This window comes from Natator depressus, chromosome 11, assembly GCF_965152275.1.
Source record: "Natator depressus isolate rNatDep1 chromosome 11, rNatDep2.hap1, whole genome shotgun sequence".
NCBI lineage: Eukaryota > Metazoa > Chordata > Testudines > Cheloniidae > Natator > Natator depressus.
Window position 1 is genome coordinate 38191410 of NC_134244.1, and position 25786 is coordinate 38217195.

Below are 25786 nucleotides of genomic sequence, written 5' to 3' on the forward strand. Positions count from 1 at the left end.
TATTTGCTGATGATGATTAAAGCTATTGCAATTAACACAGTAAGAATGATATAAAACTTTATAGCATATACCCACCGCACACATTTGGGTCCCAACCTTGTGAAGACTTACATAAGGACATAATGCACCATGAATAGCCCTGTCAAACTGAATGGGACTGTTTACAGCACATAAAGTGAAGGACATGCATAAATCTTTCCAGGGTTGGGGACGTACAGAAGACAGGCTGTTTTTAATAATAAAGTAAAATAAAATAAAATATCTATGCTCTCATATTGCTCATAAATATTTTAATTACTGTGTTTTGTTTCAAAATAGTATAAAGCAGAATATTGTTAAAATAAACCAATCATGGCAAGAGAAGTCACTTGTTCTCTTTTGCTGATAGCTTCATTATTCTTCACAAGCAAAAATATTTGCCTCTTCTTTGGTCTAAAGAGTCAGATCCAAATATACAATAGGTAGTTATGATGAACTTACGGCAATTTCTCTCATCTGAAGTGCCATTATCATAACAGTTGTTTACACCATTGCAGACGTATTCAAGAGATATACACCTTCCATTATTGCAAGTAAATTCTGTGTGGGAGTCACAAGTTCGGAACAAGCAGCCCACCTCATCACTGTTGTCTCCACAGTCATTGTAGTGGTCGCAGCGGTAGTGATAAGGTACGCACCTCCCATTGCCACAGGTAAAAGCTGTTGGCTGACAGGTATGGAAAGCTAAAAGGGAATAAAAACAGGGAGGAAAAGTCATGGATACAATGTAAACTCAATTCTTTGACAAATGTAGCAAAGGAAAACTTCACTTTTACCTGCCAGGGCAAACATCGCTGCAAAACGAACTGCATGAAAAGTAAAATACACGTTTTGAATTAGACAAAGTCAAAAGGTAAAGTCAGATAAACATGATTTAAAGTTAAAGGCATGTCTACAAATCCTTTCTTGTTTCTAATGCAGATTTGTTGTCATAATACACATGAAGATGCAGACGCAAAATCAGAAAGCAGGCAGGAGCCTGCTCCGAATTACTACCACATGACTCAATCCTACTGCCACCAAGCCAATGCGAAAAGTGCCACTGATGTCAGTGGGAGCAGGACTGAGCCCTGTGTCACTTTCCAACACAGTTATTAAAATGCTTACCACACACACTTTCCAGCTCATCGCTGCCGTCCCCACAATCGTTATCATTGTCACATTTCCACCGCTCTGAGATGCATCGCCCGTTAAGGCATGTGAAGAGCCCTCCATCACACCTGGTACCATTGTCCACAATACAGTGCTTGTTATTATTGGCTAAATACCAGCGTCCTTCAGAAGGACACTGACACTCTGCACCAGTAGGACCTGCATACATTTGAGACAAAAAAAAAAAAAAAAGGATGAGAGTATCAACACATTAAGATAAGCCTTCCATAAAATTATTCACAGCTACAACATTCATTATTCTTGAACTATAACAGCTAGCTTTGTTGTATGTATCAGCCTTTTAAATAAGCAAGGCTACTGAGTCAGATTCTGATCTCAGTTCACCTGTGTCAATCCACTTAACTCCACAGCACTATTCAAGAGTTACGCTGAAGTAACTGAGCTCAAAATCTGGTGCACTGATTATAATATTTGTTTGTCATAAATTCCATGAAATCTCTGGGCTGTTCTCAGTGTGATAACAAGTGCACTTTTTGGATCCAAGTGAGAAAGTATCCTGCTGTCAAAAATTAAGGCCACGCCAGCTGAAGATCTGGCCCTTAAAACTGGAAAACATTAGACTAACTTTGTTCACATTGAAGTCAATGGGAGTCTTCCCTTTGCCTCCAGGCCAACAGTTACTGGGAGATAAGTGCCTAGGTGCTTTTGGAAATCCCACTAGGCACCTATCTGCATCTTGAGGAGCCTTTAAAAAACTTGCCCCGGGTGCTTTTAAAAATCCCTCCCCAAATTTATTTTCAGTTTCAGCTTGTGCCAAACTTGTACAACATTATCAACTTATTAAACCCACTCATTTTCTATTGGAAATTGGGATTACCAAAGCTTTTAAAATAACACAACTAAACAAATGGAGATTGTACAGCAAGGGTTCTGAAAGAGTCTGGGAAATAATGGTAATGAAAAGATTTTGTAATACCATGTGATAAAGAAATCCAGATTATGACAAAATTTTAAATTTGCAGCATGAAATATTTAGTGATGTGGTACCATTCGGAGGTCCCAGTGTAATCTACTGGTGAGTATGTATTATAGGCCCCCTCTGTGCCGAATCCATAAAGGACAGGTGTCCGGTACAGCCCCAGCTAGAGTGCTTTAGCTCTAACTGTAGCAGGTCATGTAGTTCAATCCCTGGTGTGTCAGCCAAAATGGCAGCTGTCACATTAGCACAGAAAATTCAGTTTGTACAGTCTGGACCTCAATATATTTTAGTTTAGACCAGGAATGGGCAACTGTAGACATAGGGGAAACAGCTTGCTCACCAGATCATTTTATTTGGCCTGTCCATAGGCAGCCAGTAAAAATATTATTCGGGAGGACTGAGCAGGGGCGTAGCACCCCGGCCCACCCAAATCTGAGCACCAGGCACAACCACTTAAAGTGAGAGGGGTTACAGGGAGTACAGAGTGGAGAGAGTACCGGACTGGGAGCAGGAGCCCAGGCACTGAGTCGCAACACCACTCACTGGCCCAACCAACTCTGTCACTTATGCAGGGGAGGGCTCATGTCTCCTGGCTCTGGTTCCTGCCTTCCCATTGGCACCCATCTTCCACAGCCAATCTATCTGTCATCAGCCCTGACCCCTCCTAGCCATGGGCAAGCCAGGGAACACTTCTGCCAACAGGGAGGCAGCAACCAGAGCTGGATGGTGTGATGTCCCTGCTGACATGACAGATTGGTGGCTGGGCCAAATTTGAGTGGTGCTGCGACTCTGTGCATGGTCTTTGCCTTCACTCTGTTCCCCCATAAACACAGACTCCCTGACATGGGGAACCCATACGTCAGGCTCCCCATCAGCACAGGCTCCAGCTCTGGCCCATGCTACCAAGGTCCGGTGAGTTCCTCCCTGTTGGCAGAGGTGTACCCTGCTCTCACCCACTACTTGAGGGTGCTGGGCAAAACCTGATGGGCTCTCAGCTCCCAAACAATCATCCAAGGGGGAGACAGTAACTGGAACTTGGTGGCATGGTGCAGAAAGGCTGATGGGGAAGCAGAGCCAAGCAGAGGGGTATGAGGCAGCAGCAGCTTTACTAAAAGACGGAACCCCTCAGTGACCCGGATCAATCTTCAAAAAAAAATTCTGTATGGCCTGCCCGGGCTTTTAGGGGATTTTGTGGTGCTATGCTACCTTAAAGTTGCCCATCCCTGGTTTAGGTGAATAAATATTTCAGCCATTCCCAAGTAATTTTTAAACCTAGCACTCCACCATACTATGAGTTCTGCTACAGTCAACATTATAATCAAACATAATAGTTTACCTGGTGCACAGATGTGACTGCAACCGCCATTAAACTGGTTGCAAGGATTGATGCACTGTTGTTGCTTACTTTTTGACCAAACATGAATATCCATTGGTCTTTGTGGCAGATTCATGATCATTACAATCTGATCTGAGCCATCGTATTTGTTAGCTCGGTAAATACTTCTGGTATTCCAATCTGTCCAGTAAATGTGTTGATCAAACAAGGTCATGGCAAATGGATATAGAGCAGTACTAATGATTACTTCACGATTGGAACCAGAAAGGGAGCATCGCTCAATCTTCTGTCTAAAATAAATAAGGAAATACTAAAGCTTTGAACTTTTACAGATACCAGTACCTACTTAATTACACTCTGTGACCAGTTCCCACCAATTAAGTACTGGAGCATATTTAACTAAGATTTGTTATTAAATACAGTTTGAGGTCTCAGGGGCTTTTCAAACTACTGATTCAATAATGATGCAAAGTAATGACTTTGAAGCACTAATAAAATAATGTACTGGAAGCAATCAGTTTTTAGAAGAAAACTTTTAAACATTTAAGCTACACTATACATAACCAAAATGAGCACAAATTTCATGACAGAATTCTTTCCTTTGAAAGGACTCAAAATTCATGTAGCCTTGCACTAGGAGTACAATGGAACCATGAAAGGGAAAGATACTGTCTTTTTAGTTGGCACTACTGAAGATCCAAATTCATGCTACCAGGAAATACATAGCAGATCACATACAAAATAAATACATAAATCTATGTGCTAAGTTTCCCACGAATAAATATATGAAAGAAGAAGAGTTGCTATAAAATAATCACAAATTCTTCTCTGTTGACCTTGGAGTTCAGGCTCCCCTCTGTAACAATGACCAGAACTAACGGAAGCAGGACCTCCCAGGCCCACAGGAGATATAGGCTCCAACCCTACAGATCCTGTGGCAAGCAGTGTCCCTGCTCCATACTGTCTACCCATTCTATCCCTAGCAGCGCTATTGACCCACCTGCACCTGCTTCCAGTGAACGTCAGATAGTGCTGCTTCAGGAAGACTCAATTTATGCTACAGTTGCCGGTGCATTATCATGTAAAATTATTTTATCAGGCCACAAATGTTTGCAGCACTTAAGGCACACAGTTAAACAAGTTCCCTGCCTCACAGAGATTACAGTCCAAGCAAAGAAGCCACACAAGAACAAAACACGAGATTACAGAAAAAGGAGGGTGTGGAAAGATTGTTGGCAGGAAGGATGACAAAGTAGGAAGGATTTCTAGAAGAAATGCATTTTGAGGAGGGATTTCAAGGAGGAGAGAGAAAGTGCTTTGTAAAAAAGGAGCATGGTATTGCTAGAAGCTGGGAGTGAGAAGAGAAAAAGGGAGCAGTGAGGAGAAAATTCTGGGTGGAGTGTAGGGGAATTAGAGAAATTAGAGCAAATGTGAAGAGTGTATTATGCCCCGAGTAAAGGCTGCTGCCTGACTCCATTTCCCAGAATTCTGGTGATCAGACAACTCAGTGAGGTGTTATATACACATGGCAGGGCTTTGGTGACAGGAGAAAGAAGGTCATGTGAGTTCTGCTCCTCTCCTTCAAAGATGTGCCTGTGCAATTGCCATGCTTTTGCTTCTATCTTCACAGTGCAGTTAAAGGGAAGACAAGGCCCATCAAGGTTGCAGACACAGAAATACCGGTAGTAAAGCTATGTTTGTGTGTAGACTGTCAATGGAACAGAAAGGTTTTCTGAAAAATTACACTGTAAACAATAACATTCCCAGTGTCCAGAGGTGAGTTCAATGTTGCAGCTCCAGGACTAAGTCCCGCCCTTCAATTTAACACCCAGACAAGCTCTTTCAAAGCTGTAGAAGCATGCAGGTAACCAATCATTATCCTTAAGTGAATAACATGAACTTACATTAGCTAATCTTAGGGCAATTGTATGTTTAAGTCTCCCTTAGAGAAACATTTCAATTGTTACAAATTGCATTCTGGTCATTCACCAGACTACTAGGGTGGGCTGAATGAGGAGAGAAGCTGCTGACAGAAAGAAAATTATCATGTAAGAAATTTTTCCTTCTGCTGCATGGCTTCTCTCCTCCTTCATCACTAATGGGAAGTAAGAAACAGTGAATCATAGAAGTGGAGGAGGGGAAGATAAAGCAGAATTTTAATTATTATTACAAGATGAATAATAGGCAGACATACAAGTTACCTCATATAAAGCAAAAGCTTTGTAATTTAAGGAATTATGTGGGAACCAACCCAGTAGCACCTTCCTACCGAAATGCTCCCTCTGCAGAGCAATGAAAATCTATTTTTCAAATCTTCTTCAGATGAGCCTCAGACACTTTTCCCCACAATGCCAATAGGGACCTTCTGAGGACACCTTGATTCGTACTCCATAAATAGTCTCCCAGATGCCTAGGATGTCAACTGGTGAAGGATTTTAATGTCTTGCCTGCAGCAAGTTTGATGTCCTAAGGCCATGGCATTTTGGATAGAATGAGACATTTTGTGAATATCCATTTAGGTCACAACTTTCCAAGGGAGTGTAAGGATTGGAACAAAATGATGGAAACGTAGTTTCACAGGAGTTGTGAAAAGATGAACTATCTTGATCAAAACGACTTCTGGAGCTACAAGAATAACCTTTTCCACTTGACAACAGCTATGTCGTTCTTGTACAGATAGAGGAACTAATTCCAACCCTGTCTTTTGGAAGTAATGGCAAGAAAAAAGCTGCACATAAGCTCGTCTAGTTTGGCCATTCTGATGAATTCTGACACCTGATGATACTCATTGGAGAGTCTGGTGTACCTCCATGAAGAACACTGCTAGGGCTGGTACACACCTTTTTATGGTATTTGGTTGCTGGATTCTGACCAGTCATCTGGGAAAACCTGTAGTGTAGCTGAGATCATCAGAACTTTGTGATTATTAATTGTTTGTCGTAAATTAGTGGCCAGGGCCCCATTTGCTGGACACGGTACAAACAAATAACAAAGAGACCATACTTGCCCCAAAGTGCCTTCTGTTTCCCCTCACACCAGAAATGAAATCTGACCTGGTTAAATTCTGTCTGGATACCAAACTGTATCAATGAGACTAATAGAGAAACCCTGCTGAACTGCACTTCTCTTCCCATGCCCAGGCTTTTAACTGGAGGTGGTCCAGGTCCAGATGAAGAAGGATTCTTTCAGCAGATGTAATGGAGGTTCCTCAGTTGTTTATCAAATATAAAGTGCCTTCTGACCCATGGAGGATTAGGACTTCAACTCTCCTTTTTCCTCTTTTCCACATCCTTTACGTGAACCATCTTGAAAGGCAGCAGACTTTTCTCTGACCGTAACATTATTTCCATTGTCACAGAGAAACTTTGACCTCTGGTTATTCCCTGGTTTTGGAAGGGGTATAAATAAGGCTATGTTTTAGTCACTGATATTTTTAGTAAAAGTCACGGGCAGTAAACAAAAATTCACGGCCCGTGACCTGTCCATGACTTTTACTAAAAATACCAGTGAATAAAACTTGAGGGGCGGCTGCCCAGGGGCCCCGCGGGTGCTGGGGGAGGCACGGGCGGTGGCGGGGAGGGGCTGGATGGTTGGGTGGGGGCATGCAGCCTGGGACCCCCGTTGGTGTTGGGAGTTGGCAGGGCCAGAAGGCTCCCTACCTGGCTCCATTCCAATGGGAGCTGCAAAGCGAGCTCTCTGGGCGGAGGCAGCGTGCAGAACTGCCTGGCCACGCCTCCGCCTAGCAGCTGAGTGAGGGGGATGTCGCCACTTCCGGGGAGCCCCCCAGGTAAGTGCCGCCCAGAGCCTGCCTCACCCCATCCTGTGCCCCAACCCCCTGCCCCCTCCCACACCCAAACTCTGCGGCTGGGGGCAGGGAGGCCAAGACTGCCCTAGCAGCAACTGGTGTGCCTCTGCGCAGGGGCTGCCTGAGCTGCCCCTGAGCCAGTCACACTGGCCGCTGCAGAAGTCACGGAAAGTCACAGAAAGTCACGGAATCCATGACTTCCGTGATCTCCGTGGCAAACTCACAGCCTTAGGTATAAACACTCATGCTTTGGAGCATAAACAACCCTCTAACTGGGAGTTAAGACAAAACTTCCCCTGTAGGCAAGTTGTTATATAAATTTCCCTCTATAGGGTTTCTTGTACCTTCCTCTAAAGGATATGATACCGGTCAATGTCAGAGACAGGACACCATACTTGATGGATCTGATCCTGCAAAACCAACATTATGGCTGTGCTCAGAAACACCGCTAACAGAGCTGTTAAAGTGAACTAAAAGGATGGGAACTCTGAGATACTGGAAATTGGTACAGCTCAAGGGGTGACCTTGAGAGACCTGCATGCCTTCCTTTTTCTGAGTGGAGGACCATAATCCCTGGGTCATCTTGTCTTCCAGGTATGCTTCCGACCCTGCAAGGTTTACTTTCATAGCAAGTATGCAAGGATCTCTAGGGAAAACTGAGTTGATTTTCAGCATGTTGTTTGTACTTACCTGTCCACAAGGGAGATCCAGATGTGATTCAGGAATGACAGTTAATTTTGTATTACATCTCCTCAGTGGTACCATGTTCTCAGGAGGACTATCTGGAGGCACATTGTGTGAAATCGGGGGATAACACAGATTCTTGGTACCAGCAAACACATTCACTAGAGACAACTGGTTATGGATAAGCACTGCCAGGAAATGATTGATGCAATAAAGTTTGTATCTTTGTGAATATTTACCATAATGGTAAAATTACAGTCAGACCCATGCTTATTTTGACCTCTGGTTGAACAATTTTCTGCACTGGGCTCAAAAGATTTTTCTTGATTTTGATCAAGTGGTGGGGCTGAATTTTTTCCAGCAGCTGGCAAATTCTGAGTGAGTCTGTTTCTCTGGACAGGGCACAGGTTGTGATGTTGTCCGTGCATGGGTATAGATGCCTAACTGGGGACCTGAACCTTGCTGTGACTATTACCAGCCATTTCTTAAGATTCTGGATGCAGACGGCAGATTGAAAGAAAGAGTCTTGTACAGGAATTTTGATCTCTCATGTACAAATCCTCAGGAATTTGTTGGCTTAAGATGAAAAATTTATCTAGGTCTTTCTTGGGGGGAGGGCAATCTCAAAATTTTGGAGGGTCTGTCTCCTGAATTTTGAACTTCAGGGATCAGCAACACTCAGTGGTTAATTTGTAATGCAAGAGGTGCTAGGGCACAAACAATTAGGTGCTCGGACTCAAGCGTTTTTTTACTTTCATAACTGATGCAGCAAGCCCAGAGGTGCTGGAACTATGAACTGTCAAGCCTACAGGTGCCAGAGCTCAGCCCTTGACAAGCCCTGGAACAAATTAAGCACTGGCAACACAGCTGCTGCCTGAGGCAGGACTCCATGGGTGCACCGGGCATCTGCATGCCCTGACAAAAGCAGGCCGGGGGGGAATCCTGATACAAAGCCCAGCAAATGCTCCTTCATGGAGGGAAGGCAAAGGAGAAAGGGTTTAAATCCTGGTTTTATACCACTTGCCCATTAACTACATTAATCACTGCCTTATGAATGGGATGTTTGCTTTTGCCTTTTTGAGACCAGAGTCTTACTCTGGGGCAGGCTGTGACGGGTCTTCCTCTCTGTCTTGGCTAAGCCCTCCACAGTGGAGTCGCAGCTTCAGGCAAGGACTGACACCCTACACAGCTGTCCAATGCAAATCCCCATCCCCTAGCAGTGCAAGGGTCAGTAGCTTACAGCTCGCCTTCTCCAGCGTCATGCCCTGGCAGAGTGAGGGTCAGCAGCTAGCTAGAGCACAGCTCGTCCTCCAAGGCTCTTGAAAAGCTGTGCACAGCACCTCTTGGACTTGGTTCAATGCCTGCAAGGCTTCTCTGCTGCTGTGAAGGGGAAAGGGGGCAGAGACAGCCGTGGAAGAGATGCTGTACTGGGGAACCCCAAGGGTTAGAGCCTCAATGCTCCAGTGACTCCTCACCTCAGGAGAGCCAGAGACACACACAAGCTGAAATGCAGTCACTATGCAGCATGAAAAAACTTTAAACTTAGAAAACAAAGTGGCTTAGAGAGACTGAACTGCCAACTTGTTCTGCTGCTGAAGGCAGAAATTCAGGTGGCCTGAGTTTGCGGGCGGGGTTTAGTCCCGGAGCCTCCAGCAACAACACTGGACCATCTCCAAATGCCATAGTGAGAGGTACTGCCCATTAGTGACGAATGAAGAGAGAAGCTGTGCAGAAGCAATGTATAGATCAGAGAAGATGCTAAAATACTGCATTAAGAATCAGACAAATGAGCTAGCACAACATTAGAGTAAATTAACTCCATGTGAATTTCAGGAAACCCAGTAATTCTATGTGCCTGCAAATTACTAACATACATTGTTCTCAAAATCACAGTTCAATTCTAAGATTTGTTAGTTAATCAAAACTGCCAAGGAAGTCATGGAAGTTTTGATTGAGTAATGGTGGCGGAATTTGGTCCCTACAATTTTGGTTACCTGGTATAAGACAAAAACAACCATGTGATTAAACAATTACAGCACTACATACTTACTGATTACTTTTCACAATGGAATTTAAAAACTATTAAACGATTATTAATGGGCCATAGTATAAAATGGTACCAAATGCATCTGAAGTGACAAAAAAAGGAGAAAAGAAATCTGAGCTCTGAAAGTAAAGTGTTATAATAAATTTCTTTTAAAAATCCTACCACAGACGAGACAGATACATACAGATGTGCATCAGCCCAGTAAAGCTGCTGTTCCTCGTAGTCCAGGGTAAGTCCGTTTGGCCACACCAAATTGGTGCTTACAATAGGTATTCTGAAGTTTCCTCCAAGTGTAGCTCGTTCTATTTTAGCATTGGTACTCCAGTCAGTCCAGTACATGTATCTATCAATCAAACAATTGCAAAGTTATCTCTTTGGCAAACAAAATCCACAGGACTCAATTCTGTCGTAAGAGACATTCATTCTGGTCTCTCATACTGAAGTCAAGAGTCAGCTGGAAATATATATGTGAGGGAAGAACTATCTCCATCAATTAGGACCCTGATTCTGCAACAGCAAGGACTACTGCACCCACGTGAAGCCCCACCACTTCTTGTGTGACCTTGGGAAACTCACTGAATTTCTCTCCTTTGGTTTCTCCATTTGCAAAATAGTGCTAATAACGTTATTTCCTAATTCAAAGGGCTGCTGTGAGGATAAATTCATGAATTCTTGTGAGGCACTCAGATAGTACGGGGTATTGGAATCATATAGGAATCTAAATAGGTAGATTTCCTTGGTGTGTCAACTAATCCTAGGGACATGCTACTCTCAGAGAAGCCTTATTTTGAACAACCACCACTTGGTCCTCTGCTCAGCTCAGTTGAGTGGTAGACAGATACCTTCCCATTATCTTCTCTGTCTAGTTTGACCAATATCTGGTGCTGGATGCCTCTCCTTCCTGCTGGTATAGAGCTCTTTCTGGCACCTATCCAGATTGGCTAGCATTCTCTGTCAGATGAAGGAGTCTCTTGTGGGTCCTCTGGTTTCACCTGCAAAGCACTGTCTCATATTGTCTGCATATATCTGAATATACTTGCACATTCTGTTGTACTGGCCAGGAACAGAACACAGAACTTTGTGCAATTCACATAGTACTCTCAAGCTGTTATCTTCCAGCACACATATTTCCAAACTTACATAATTTTTCTCCTCTATTTCTTTTCTAAAAATAGTATTACTCCCACTGTAGCCCGCACGATTTACCTCAGAGTGCCACTGCTTTTGTCTTTTTGAAAGTTAGTTGACAAAGCCAACTACCAAAGGTCTATATCTAAATTTAATCTTATATTTATACTACATCCAAAAAACCACAAATAAAGAATATCAAAGTTGCAAAGTCAAACACGCAAAAGTTAAGAAATGCCAGAATTAAGGATCCCCATGCAACCTTAATTCTGACCCCTCCACTTCCTCCTCCACACGTGCACAGGCACCAGCAGGAGGAGCCTGGGTGCATAGGAGCTCTCAGTTCTGGTGCCCAGCACCACAGCAGCCAGAAACAACATTTGCAAGGAAAGTCCTGCTCAGCCCTGCAGCCTTGGATGCATGCCCAGTACCAAATTTGGCTGACAAACTCTTAAAAAGTCTCTACTAAACATGAGCAAACTCATATTTTTCAAAGACCAAATATGGGCAGTTTCCTCACAGGAACAGCAAAAAAACCCACATTGCTGAGAGCAGGGTGATCTCTCTGCCAAATGGGTCTAACAATGGGAAGTGCCGGGCATCCTTAACGATCAGCAGCACTACCAGCCCCACCTAATATAAAAATACAATTTTAATGAAAACTTTAGAAGAAAAAGAGAAAGACATACCCTCTGCAAGGATCTAGTACAATAGCTCTAGGGCGTGGAACACGGGCAACCACTGTGCGGTTAGATCCATCCACAGCCATTGAGCTGATAGTCTGGTTCAAATAGTCACTGTAATAAACTCTGTTACTGATCCAGTCAAAGGCTATGCCATCTGGAGTTCCCAACCCTTAAGAAAGGAGAACATCTCTTCATTACAACTTTCTGAAACATTGCCATACACTTCACCAAATCATCACCATCACAATGGGCCAAATCCTATGGTGCTTATCCAGTTAAGATTCCATTGACATCAATGGGTGTTAGCCTAAATAAAAATCTAAGAAACTGGCCCTTATAAGGGCACGCAGTGGGAGTGGATTCTCTCAGACATTTGTGTGGCCTACTTAAGGGCAAGAGGAATTGCAGTCTCTATCCCCCAGGAAGTGCAGGGACTCCTCCCACACTACTACTCTGGGAGTGCACAGTGCTCCAAAGGAGGCAGAGACAGGTGGGGAAGAGGCAGAGACATTGCCCTACTTTCTCTCTGCAGCTACCCTGGAGTGGGACCAAGGCAGTCAGGGCAGTAAGTTGTGCTCCTGGAATGGGTATAGCAACAGGCAGGATTCCAAGACAGAATCCCTCCTTGAGCTCTCCCAGGGGAGGTGCAGCCCCACCCTCACCCCCACCACTGGGCTGCGCTGAAAAGCCCCCGAGGACTTGGCCCAGTATGAACAAACAGTGTAACTCAGCAATTATGATGAGCAGCTCTGCTTTCTCAAAACACCCTGTAGCTCTTTTCAAGCTTTTTCCCTTCTCCATGTCTTCTTCCACCCCATCCTCTATGCAGCGAAGGCCTTCTCTGAGCTGGTCTGCAAGATCACTATCCCCCTCCCACCATGAAATCTCTGTTGAAGACCCACTTCCCCGGTGACACCTACAAGAACCCAAGATGACTGGTAATGCCAAGGGTGACAGGAAACTGCAGATATTCTGTAGTAATTAAAAAAAAATTAAAAACCCAGAACATTGTGGTACCCAACACTGTATTATCAAGACATGGCCAAACACCACCTTGAACACTCTGCTTGTACGTTACATCCAGCTAACCTTTCATCTGTCTGTTTTGTCCTTTTATATTGTACGTTCTTTGGGGCAGGGACTATGCCTTCCCATATGTTGGTTCAGTGCTCATTACATTGTGGGAACTGCTGGAAACAAACAATAATAGTACTAACTAGTCTTATACTTTCATAGTTTGTGTGAGTACTGATAAAGATGGAGTAAAAACCTGAAAGGAGGAAAAAACTAAGCAGAAATGTCAACAGAAGCTTTCAAGAGAATATCTTAACTCAACAGTCTGTCTTGATCATTAGAATAAACATACTGTAACTATTTAACTAATGATCAGGTGCTATAATCCTATCTTGTTAATATCCAGTTAGTTTAGATCAAGTTTAATGGCATTTACCTGACGCAACTATAGTTGGAGTGCCAGTTCCTGAGTAAATATTAATGTAACTGATTTTTCCTGTCCCAGCTGGAGAACTTTGTGTAAAATATATTCTGTTGTTCATGCTGTCAAAATCTAGAGCCACTGCAGTTCTTAACACATTCACTGTGCGAAATGGGGGGCTGTGATTCTCGGGATCGAGCTGTATGCTTCTAAGTGCATTCTCAAGGGCAAAAATCAAGTAGTCGTCTGTTGAAATGGAACATCTCTTGCCATCACTTCCTAGTGTGCCAAAGGCACACCCACATTTAGGCATCTGCAGATCAGGCAAGGCAAAACACAAATGGGAACAACCTCCATTGTTCTCCAAACAAGGATTGTTGTTGATACTGAGAGGAGACCGTGGTTGAAAACGGCTGTCGTAAATGGTAACATCTCTTAGCCAATTAATATTGTCTCGTATAACTGTTGGCTGCTCAGTGTTGCCTGGCTCTTTGCTGGCTTGGAAGACTTTTTTCAGGTTCCTGTCCACCCAGATCATAGAATTTTCAAAGATGGTGATGCCATATGGTGTTGGGTAGCGACTACCATAGCGAACAATTTCTGCCTCACCCCTATCAGGGTGAATTCTTGCGATCATATCTAAAGAATCATCAACCCAATAAACATAGCCATTGCTGTGATCTACTGCCAAGCCACGAGGTGTGACAATGCCTTCAGACACAAGCGCTGTTCTGTTGGTGCAGTCAAGAAACGCACGTTCAATCTTTGGATTCTGTCCATAATCTGCCCAGAAGAGGTACCTGTTTTTTGGGTCTACTACTATATGCCTTGGCATATCCACTGTGGTTTTCAGGAGAACACGTCGATAAGTAGTGTTTAAACGCAAAACTTCTACAAAAGTCTCTGTCAGGAAAGCGTTTGTAAAATAAAGGTTTCCTGTATTTGGAAAAAAAAAAAGATAAAATACAATTTAATTCAAAACCAGAGAAACACAAGCTGGTACCTTCAAATGGTGATCAAAAAATGAATCATAAAATTATGATAAGCAAAGACCCAAGTATTTATCTGGTTAGGGCATTTGCTTCCTCAGAAAGAACTTTTAAAATAGATGCTCAACTGTGAAGAATTAGACAAACAGTACCACAAAATAACATCATTCAAATTCTGCCCTGGATTCATTCATCCATCCTTACTAACTTCAGTGGGCTGCATGGGCATAATTGAGACAGAATTTGGCCCATTCATATAGCTCATCATCATGGTTTCATGTAACAATATCTATTTAGTTCAAAGGTCTTATTTTATTACATTGCTTCAGATCAACATTAACATTTTTTCCTTAGCATTTTATTTGAAACTAAAGACACTATGTCTATATATACACCACTGGTGACGGCAAGCAGTATATGTGCAATGCATGCCACAGTGAAAAGCACACACCCTGAGGTGTGTAGCTACACATGCCAGTGACAGGCTCTGGGAGAGGGAAGGCAGAGGGGAAATGCTTCAGCAGCTTCCTGCTGACAGAGCCTTTCACTGAGGTGAGGAAAGGCTGAGCCTTTCCATGCAGCCTTCCCCTGCAAGAGCCATTCTCCACTGTTGGAGTCATTCCCTTCTGTGGAGAAGGGCTCCAGCAGCGGGGAACTGGCAGAGCCTTTCCCCACTGCTTCACCCCTTGCCAGAGCCTTTCCCCACTGCCAGAGTCTTTCCCTGCAGCAGGGATGGGAGCTGCCGGAGACTTTCCCAGTGGTGGAGAAGAGTTTCTGCAGTGGTGAGGGAGTTGGCAGAATCTTTCCACACAACTGGAGTCTTTTTTGGAGCAGGGAAAGACTCCAGCAGCATGACACTACACTGTTAAAAACAGCAGTTTAGATGGGGACACAGGTTTGGATGTGTACAGAGCCATGTAGGGTAAATAGTCAGGTACATATCCACACCCTTCAGGCATGTCTGTAGTCTACTAAGCTAAGCCATGCCTCACCATCTATACTGCTATTTATACCCATGTGTATGTACACTACACACCAACAAAAGACGGGTGCAGCATAGACACAGTTGGAAGAAATTACACCAAAGAAACAAAAACAAATGTATGCACTTGACAATGATCTCCTGTTTAGTGTTAAATGAATAAATGCTTTCTAAAAAGTTGGTATTTGCATTAATTATAACTTGTTGTTTGATTTAACTTGCAATATTAATTGGAAAGTATGGTTTTAAGTCTACAGCTTAGAGCCAAATTCTGTCCTCTACTTTGTTCATTCAACTCCTACTGTAATCAATGGGACTGCTGCCCTTCATACCTTTTTTTCATTTTAAAACCACTCTGCATATACAGCACTTCTTAAAAGCACACGTTTTCCGTTTGAAATATTTCCATGAGTTCCTTTTTCTATAAAACTAATTAGTCTAAAGATTCCTACGACATATACAGAAAAACTTTTATTATAAATTCAGCTATGCAGCAGTTCTGCTTACCTGCTACCCAATCAATTGCAATGCCACGGATTCCATTTCGTCCTATTCCATTTGTAATAACGTTTCTAAAATAAGAACCATCCGGCTTAATTTTACGTATTGCATTCTGAGAAGAAACAGTGCTGCTGAAGTCACACCAGTAAATGAAACCAGAAGGCATGTGAACATCCACATGAAGTGCATTTCGTCCTGAAACATTTTTAAAAAGCAATCAATTATTTTTAATATAAAGTATTTTATTTAAAATTTGTGGTTTATGTTATTTGCAAAGGACAAGTGAATTGAGGTTTACAATCTCATGGCATAAAATCTACCATCAATTTACATTGCCATGGTACTCTTTATATGTAAACATTCAGACAAGATCATATAACTGGCTTCTCTGTTAATGTGCAGAGCATCGTATATATTATGGCTCAGTTGTTCAATATTTAAAATAGTGCATGAGAATATTAAACTAATAAAGTCTGATTATTACAGTGTGCTAAAATTAAATTCACAAACTACATCTGCAAAAAGAGGTTGTCTTCTGAAAATGTAGGCCTTTATGTGGAGATCAGTACATGCCACTGAATTGTATACATTCCTTACCTCCATGGCATGATGCCTAGGCAATATTATTATTCAGTATATTAGTCTCGTTGTTAAATACACCATATGTCAGATAGGCAATCCCCAAAGCATTACAAATCTTTAACAGAAAATGACAAGATTAGCCATAAAGAGATTTTTCTCATCTACTACTATCTTCACATACCTCTTCCTGCCAACGGCACCATGGCTTCAGAGTGATCAGATGTCTCTAAGCTAAATCCTTTAACTGCGGACAGCATGGAAACAATTACAAAGGAACTGTATGGGGAACAAGTCCTGTTATCAGGATTTAGCTGGAAGCCAGTAGCACAGGCACAGGAAAATAGCCCACCAGGCACAGGCAGACATAGCTGCTGACAAACTCCAATATTGTTACTGCAGCCATTCGACGAACCAGCAGAATCTGTGTCGGAAACAAACAGATGCATGTAAAACCTCAACAGTGCAGCTGTTCATTATAAACTCTCGTTGTTCTAGAATAAAATGTGTACACACCACAAGCTTATCAGAAAAGTGACTAACAACAATAAGCAGCTAGCAACAGTAAGAATCTTAATAATTTTGAACTGTGCCAAATAAATAATAAAATAATCGTCCGGATTCCTCTCACCTAAGATGAAGAGATCTTCAGTAGAGCATATTTTTTCAGGATCAGATATGACTCGCATATAAATTTGAAGTAAACTAGCTAATAAAATTCCAGAATTAATTATTCAGTTAAAATTACAGCTGTAAACTTACTGTAAAAACAAATGCGACAGCAAAATACTAACTGGATAACCGCACAACTAATTATTAGAGCTGGGAAATGCCTCAGATGATTGTCCTCAAATAAAAAAAACGAAATTTGCTTTGCAAGTATTCATACCCCTTTGTGTTCTATTCCTGAGACTATTCAAGCAAATGAGGTTATACCCAGGAATGTTCATGAAAACAGAGAATTTTACATGAATATTAGAACATCCAGCGAAACTGAATTTTTGAACTCAGAAATACACTTTCACAGAAACTTACTTCAATAAATTGTGCTCTTTCAGTCAGAAAAAAATGACACCATCATCTGACCAATGTTTCTTATGAAAATTAATCACATGGATGGCATTTCAATACCAAATAATCTAATAAAATGCTGAGATTTATTCACAGAAATTATTAGGTGAATAATTTTGAAAAAGGAACACACTAGAGAAAACTGAAAACTGCTCATGGACAATTTGCAAGTAGAAAAGGATGCTAAAATTCACAGCAAAATATTATTCACTGTGAATTAATCAACTAGTTCTACAAATTACTTGAGGACATTTGAGCACAGAAATGAATAAACTGACTAGCAATGAGCCCAATGTCAAAACTAGAGCATAACACCCTTGGACATTGTGGAAGTTCAGATCTCAACTATGCATGTGAGAACGATCTCTACAATCAATCAGAACTCCCTTCTCTCCCAGAAAAAGTTAACACAGCCTGTGTTAGTATAGAGCAGTGAAAATTAATGTACTTGAATTCCATACCGCACTACTAGAAATCATATTGAAATAAAAACTAACAAAAACAACCCTAAACTACATTCATACATTTTAAGGTCAGAAAGGACCATTCTGATCATCTCCTCTGAGCTCCAATAAATATTTTGAAACTCTTAAAATAGAGATACCTACATGAGAACTATAGAAATATTTGAAAATGCAATAACATTAATTTGTCTCAGAACTACAAATACAAAATAGTATTAAAATGTTGTGTCGAAGACATATATAAGTCCTACTGTGCATCCCATAAGTAAGTTCATGTTTTACCAACATATCATCAAAGCCGACAAGACTAAAATTAGCCCTACCCACTTAGTTTGGTTTCAAAGGAATGCTCTTGTAGCGCATTACTCTTGTATACTTCAGTAATCTGACTGAACAGAAATGAGCAGACAAATACTGTAGAGCTGAGGAATGCGGCTATACACTTCTATGCACCTGCATGATGTGTAAAGATGCTCTCAGAAACCCAAACCACCACCTGACTAATTTATGGTTTGCCATGCCGTCTTGTTGGCAATTTAATAATGTTTCAGATTCTTGTTTTGAGGATGGTAGATTTTTCAAAATTAAGGCTTCCTGACTCTGCCTCTTTAAACTGTAGCAAATACTCACTGTCTCTATAATACACTCGTAGGCACTTCAGTCTTGGAACATTGTCTCTCATCACCACTTTGTTCGCTCCAGTGGACTTGTCAACCCGCTCAATGACCTCATAATCTCGATCAGTATAGTACAGAAAGGAATCATAGACAGCGATTCCCCATGGGTGAGACAGATGAAGAACCAGGATCACACGATTTGTACCATCCACATTGCCTTTTTCAATCTAAGAGATCAGTTAGAATTTAATTAAAATTTTATACATGCTGATAAACTCTGTGAACAGAAATCTATGCATTTTCCTTGGGTTTGGGGCAAGAATTGGGGTTTTTTTAGAATTATTCTTTTCTTTCCATTAAAATTTAACAAACTTGTCATTTTTCAAAACAGCTAATGGCAATCTAAAATAAAAGCCTCTTTGGAGAAAAGAAAAAAGTGTAATTATATAAGAGCAAAGTTAATGTTAGTAAAAATATTATTCACTCATGTCTCATTAACACACACAAGTATTTTAATCTACTTTATTCTTTTTTTTAAGTGGGCACCACTACCTGCAGTGGTTCTCAAACTTTTGTACTGGTGACCCCTTTTACATAGCAAGCCTCTGTGTGCACCCCCCCTTAGAAATTAAAAACACTTTTGTACATATTTAACACCATTATAAATGTTGGAGGCAAAGCGGGGTTTAGGGTGGAAGCTGATAGCTCGCAACCCCCTGAGGGGTGCCAATCCCCAGTTTAAAAACCCCTGTGCTAGAAGGATACACTCTGTTCAATAAAACCGGCAGAATGGAGTGAAAAGTTCACACATTTTCTCTCGCAAACTTTGATGTCATTCATGGAAAGCCTGTTCTAACTAATGCCCTCCTGGACCTCAGAGGTACACCCATGATAGTTATGAATCAGAAAGATATGTTCCTGCTCACACTGAGAGATTCCTCTGGACTCTGCCTGACCCACAGCAGCATATATGAGCAGGATATAGGAGCCCACGAGGGGTCAATTGTCCAGTAGTCAAAAATCACTGGAGGAAACACTATGGCTTTTTTAATGCTATGGAACATGTGAGTGCATACTCTTCCACAGGACACTGGATAAATAGTTTATTTGGTCAACAAGACTACTGTGTCGTCCCCATACCTAACTGCTGCTTCAGCATCCATGGAGGGAGGGGCACAAAAGGCAGTTAGGCATTCAACTCTCATTGAAATTCAGAAAAGCAAGATTCATTCCAGTCCAGCAGCTACTGTATACTGTATGAATCCGTCAGGTTTGGCCTGAAACTTTTAGTCACATGATTAGTCTCAGTTAAACAAGTGAACTACTCATGCGAGTTACGGCTGCAGAAATGGGCACACAGATACTACAGCAACAGTATAAAAAATTCATACCACTCCCGTGCTTGTGACGGCCCAGTACAACTTCTGTTCCTTAATGTCAATGGTAATAAACTCTATATGGTCAAGGTTACCGGTGAAGAGGGTTTTTATATCTGAGCCATCCATGTTTGCACTGGCAATCTTTGCTGGGACCCCGCTGTCAGTTCCCTGGTCTGTCCAATACAGTTTCCTGCAACAAATGTTATCGCAGCAATTACCGAAGCAGGTAAGACTCTAAGGCCCCAGTTCACCAAAGCATTTAAGAATATGCTTAAGTCTACTGTGCTACCCAGCAAAATACTTCAATATGTTCTGAGTAGGGATGGACTGCTGAATCAGGTCCAAAAACACGTCTCAATTTATCGGAACATTGTCATGTTAAAGACAGTTTAAGAAAAAATATTTCCTTTCCTGAACCACTCACAACATCTTAAATTACTAAAACTCATCGAATTTTAAGAATCTAACAGAGCTAATTTCCATTTTGCAGAGGATTCTGAGATTTCAAAATTGGGTTTAGTTCTGATTAGAAATGAAAATCAAAAATGTCTAAGGCTATGTCTACACTGGCAACTGAACGACAAAACTTTTGTCTTTCAGAGGTGTTAAGCCCCCTCCCCCCCCCGAAAGAAAAAGTTTTGTTGCGACAAGTGCCAGTGTGAACAGCGCGTTGTCAACAGGAGCGCTCTCCTGCTTGTTGGTGGTGGAAGTTTTTTGTCGGCAGGAAAGCCAACAAACAGTGACTACACGGCATGACTTTTAGCAGCACAGCTGTAGCAACATAGCCATGTCGCTAAAAGCTGTGTAGTGTAGACATATCCTAAGTTCTTCACAACATGGAATTACCATTCTCTACCCAGTCCTACCAGGAGTCCCGGCTGCTAAGAGCAACAAGTCTGGGAGCTCTGAAACCTGCCTAGATTCCTGCAAAATTTTCATGAAATCAACACAGTCCTGCAGAACATTTCCATTTAGACAAATCAGCAAATTCTGATGAAAAAATGTTTGTCAAAAATTTTCCAGCCAGCCAGAATCTAATTTATTTTTAAATGTTTATGAGGGTTTTTTGTATTTTGCTAGGCTTGATCAGTTAAAAAAAAAAAAAGAATAAACTTTTACCCAAAGACATTATCTTAATATTTATAATATGGATTAATATGGAGAGTTGCCATTTTGGATGGGGGAGGTAAAATCATGTTAACATCATGGTAGTTAATATGTGAGAGTTAACGTGTTTTCTAACATGATGTCTTTTCCCATTATAGACTAGGCCCCAGATAGTCATCCTTGTATCACTTTACACTGGGTTGACATTTTGAAGGTTTTCTTTGCAGTCAAAATGGCTTGAGATTTAATTTTTTAAATGAAAGCCATGCTCCAGAATTCAAGTTATGTGACAATTAAAAAATAATCTGCAACTATGCAACAATTTATGCATTCGTGTAATTGATCGTATTGTATATTAGGCTCTAGCTATTGTTTTAAAAGATTAACTGATTCAACCCAAATATAATTTTAAAAAACAAACTCTATGTATGCCAATTTTATGCCTGCAACAAATTATCACCGCCACCTATCATACAAACCCTAAAAATTAGGAGAGAAATAAAATAATTCAGAAACTATTTACTATACCAAGCTGATATAACTTAGAAAATAAAGTATAAGTAAAGAAAAAACTATTTTGGAAACTCACCCTCGTGCTGGATCAACAGCCAAACCAATTGGCACTCCAGCTCCAGTAGGGGTACCATCATTGGTAATCAGAGTTTTTCTGTACATTACTTCACCATGTAGCTTCAGTACCTACATAAATGTTTAACACAATTAGGGTATGCAATGTGGAATTGACAGTATAATTTCGAACTAAAACCTGGACAGCCTGAACCCACATAGGTCCAAGCTGAAGAAAAAGTTAACACAAGCACTATGAAGAAAAAGCACCGAGTTCTGTACTTCTCCAATGCGTTCTCTCCTCTGACAAGTACTTCTCCAACAAACTTCCTGTGATACTTAATTTAGCTAGCATAACTGCAAATTATTCCTGCTCATAAAAATCACTAAAATCCTTACTAAACTGTTTCCATACTTCAGTATAACACTAGAGGTGTTAAGTGAGGTTCAGGTTGATTTTATGCTGCTTTACAAATATTTCTTTTTAACCTGTTTAAAATTAGCTTCCTTTTAATTTAATCACATGCCCCCTTTTATTATACTGGGACAGAGAAATCCCTCATCATCCATTACATTAGATCCCTATTACTCCTCTCCTTTCCACCCTAAATAACCCTTGTCTTTTTATCCTTTAGCTACTTTCAAATGGCTAGTCTCTGGGGAGCCACAACACACCAAACCATACCACAGCATCTGGGTCCTGAACTTTCTTTCATTGCAGCCAATGGCAAAACTCCCACTAATTTCAATAGGCATGGATTTGGAGCTTAGACTTTAATGCAGAAGTGTAATACAGCATTCCACTCTAGTGTTCTGAGGATTTATCAGCATCAAACAACATCGGAGAGCTTACTGATTTGAAGAAAAAACAGATCTGTGCACAGGTTAATGGATGCTCCTATGAAGTGTTGCTTTTAAAATCACATTGGCTACATATATATGTCCAGATTCGAGTTTGATTTATTTAGTTTGATTCTTTAGGCAACTAAATTTTCTAATTTTTTTTTCTGTTTTTTGTCCTTAATACTCAGTTTTAAAATAAAGCTGCTTTCAGGTGTATTTCCCCAGAATGACTTGCTGCTTTGAAGCTGTATGTATGGCCTCTGAAAGAAAAATTCAGGCTTTCACCTTTAAATGGTATTTATCAAATAAGTACCTCAACTGACTGTGTGCCAGGGTTACTATAATACAAGTTTGCAGATATCCAGTCTAAAGCCAGGCCAATAGGAGCACCAATCACAGCTGCTGGAGCAAATACTGTCCTGTTAGTTCCATCTGACTTCACCCTGTGGATTTCACCCTTGGGGGAAAAAGATAAGAAAAGTGAGAAAATGTTGAGGGAAATATCACAAAGAAAATATCACATTTCTTCCTCTTCACAAGCACTTCCCTTACATGATACTAATTTGCTTAGGAAAAAGCATATCCAACACAGCTAGTAGAATGTATACGTATATGCGCAGTACAGAGAAGAGGGGCAAAATTATTATTCTAAATCATAAAAGCTACATTATATAAAGAAACATTACTACTCTCTATCCTGACTGGAGGATATAAAATTGTGCTGCATAGAACAGAAGGTTGGAGTTTATATCTTCCACAGTTATATATAATCATACTATAGTATGAACACTTTATTAGGAAAAACTCAAGGAAGGTCTGTGATAAACATCTCTGATACAGTTTAAACACAATAAAAGAAAACTGAGGTCTTTTCCCCAGTATAACTTTTTAAGATTTGTACTTTGAAAACAGTTATAATGTCAAGAAACTTGACTAAGTTTATCCCAGTGATCCTACCCACTCTTGCTCCAGGAGTGTAAACCCTATGGAATCTCCAACACTAGTTGCTATCTTTCTGTAGATGACACTTAGGGCAAGTCTATAGTACAGCGCTACATTTGCGCAGGTGCACTGATGCATAACTTCTCCGCCTTCAACGGAGAAGAAGCCAAAGGCTACAACTGTGTGGATACTGGGTCAAATTTACTGTTGTCATAAGCAGGCATAACTTCTCTGCCTTCAACGGAGTAGTACCTGCTTAAGCCAAGTGGCATATCTCCACAGTACTCCCTCAAGTCACTATGTCTATGGCAAAGAGAAAAACAAGAAAGAATATTATTTTTTGTACTGTTTTCTAGTCTCATTTTTCACCTTGAAAACACTAAACTTCTATGACAAAATGCTGGCTTCCTATAGATTACCTCATCTGCTTACTTGATGCTCCAGGAAAGGATCTACATTTTAAACAGAACAATAAATTAATTTCTTTTTTATTGTTCGCAAAACTTTGTTTTGCACATTCTTGGAAAAATGTGTCTTCTCCTGTGGAATTGTGATATAGTGAAATATGGACTGTCCTTCAGTGGAAAAGCTTGCACACCCAAGTACGTACACAAGAGAAGAGCCAAAAAGAGGACAGGTATTTAGAAATTCGATCACCCTTTTTAGCACACGCAGAGAAGGAAGGCTCACAAGCCAGGAAGCCATAATCTTTAGCCAGGTTCTTTGAATATTAACCAGACGCTGTATAAGTAAAAAGTAACGTACAATGTCATATGTTAACATTTTATTGTAACTTCACCTTAATAAAAAAACAAAACACAAGTCTTCAAGAGCTTGGTAGATGCTTATTATATATGTATTCACTGATCCAACTAAAGTTACCCAGGCACCTCTCAGACATATAATAAGACACGTAACTGTTATGAAGTGTTTACAGTCTAAGTTAATATGCGGCTCCTTGTATAGGCACCAACTCCGGGGCTGCAGCTACAAGCGCCAACTTTCCAGTATGCTGGGGGGTGCTCACTGCTCAACCCTTGGCTCTGCCACAGGCCCTGCCCCCACTCCACCCCTTCCCGCTCCCCTCCTCTGAGTCTGCCGTGCCCTCACTCCTCCCCCCAGACCCTCTTGCACGCCACGAAACAGCTGATCGGGAGGTGTGGGGAGGGAGGAGGCGGCGCTGATCAGTGGGGCTGCTGGTGGGCAGGAGGCGCTGGGGGGGAGCTGATGGGGGGCTGCTGACTTATTACTGTGGCTCTTTGGCAATGTACATTGGTAAATTCTGGCTCCTTCTCAGGCTCAGGTTGGCCACCCCTGGTCTAAGGAATGGAAGGTAAACACATAGGGAATAAGTAGTGTGAATGGGAGTCAAGGGTTATAAGCAGAGGATAGTGAGAATGCTGTGACAGTGCTGCACCTACCTTGGTGGTGTGTTGAGTGGGTGTGGAGGGGTGGGGGCGTTCTTTGTTTGTTTTTGTTACTTATAATTATTTTATTCAAAAATTGTAATTAAGGGGGATGGGTTGTGTGTAGATGAACAAGCAGAAGCTGGGGCACAAAATGGGGACAGGAAGGGTCAGGAAGAAAATGGAAAAGGAATAGAACTGGGTGGTGGCAGACTGCAAGCTTTGCCTTCACGAGGAAAATCGGGGTGTGTGTTTTTGCACCACTGCTACCTGCATTTTAAGTACTAGTGTAGATGAGGCTCAAGCATTTTTACCATTGTGTCTTCCAGTCCTGAGTAAAATTAGGACCCGGGTAGTTCTCCATCCATGTAGATCCATCAGCAAAGACTGTAGTGAAGGCAGGGCTCAGGTATTTTTCCACCATGTCGTCTAACTTTCCTACAAGCAGAGTTGGACAACAAAGTGGGAATTACCTAAGCTCTGTCTATACTACAGCCTCAACTGTTGCCGCCATGGAGGGAGAATTATAGCTACAAAGTATGCTAATGTAGGCAAAGCCCAAGGGACAGAACCAAAATGGGGTGATAAGGAAGAGTGGTGGTGTAAGCAAGGAACATAAGGGAAATGTACGCAATTTGCTAACACATTTAGATCTGAGAGAAGTGCATATTGTAGAGAAGAGTCCATGATCAAAAGACTCTGTATGTGCACCCTGGGTGCCTCAGTCCTGTCAGGACTGACAATGGCAACTACCAATGGCAATGGGGACTGCCCAGCAGGCCCACCTGGAGGTCAGGGATCTGGATTGGGGCAATAGTCCCATAATCACCCTGAGTCCCTTTGCCCAGCTGGGGCTGCAGACTCCAAATGAAATATAGTATTTGCAGAACTCAGCCTGCAGCTGCACCTGGAATTTCAGCTGCCACTTAATGTGAATTGATACATCAGCCTGCAGCCTTCAGGTGAATTATTAGACTTTTGGTAAATTTCAGCTGTAGCTTCGAGCTGAGATCTGGCAATGATCTTTTTCAAACAGCAGCTAGGATAAATTAGACTCTTGAACTCAGTACTGTTTCTCTACTGAAAA

At 41.5% G+C, this 25786-nt stretch overlaps 1 protein-coding gene across 3 annotated transcripts in view; it reads right to left on the reverse strand.

The window, feature by feature from the left end:
* The window catches only part of LRP2 (LDL receptor related protein 2), a 177741-nt gene that overhangs the window by 59645 nt on the left and 92310 nt on the right, over positions 1-25786 (reverse strand). For all 3 annotated transcript variants that reach the window (XM_074967509.1, XM_074967507.1, XM_074967508.1), the window contains exons 33-44: positions 22665-22808; positions 21531-21640; positions 19847-20024; positions 18469-18682; positions 16488-16727; positions 15731-15919; positions 13268-14188; positions 11821-11986; positions 10188-10346; positions 3468-3757; positions 1147-1350; positions 481-723 (exon numbers count right to left, since the gene is read on the reverse strand). In XM_074967509.1, coding sequence (XP_074823610.1) covers positions 481-723; positions 1147-1350; positions 3468-3757; positions 10188-10346; positions 11821-11986; positions 13268-14188; positions 15731-15919; positions 16488-16727; positions 18469-18682; positions 19847-20024; positions 21531-21640; positions 22665-22808 — 3058 coding nt within the window. The remainder of the gene's footprint in view (positions 1-480; positions 724-1146; positions 1351-3467; positions 3758-10187; positions 10347-11820; positions 11987-13267; positions 14189-15730; positions 15920-16487; positions 16728-18468; positions 18683-19846; positions 20025-21530; positions 21641-22664; positions 22809-25786) is intronic.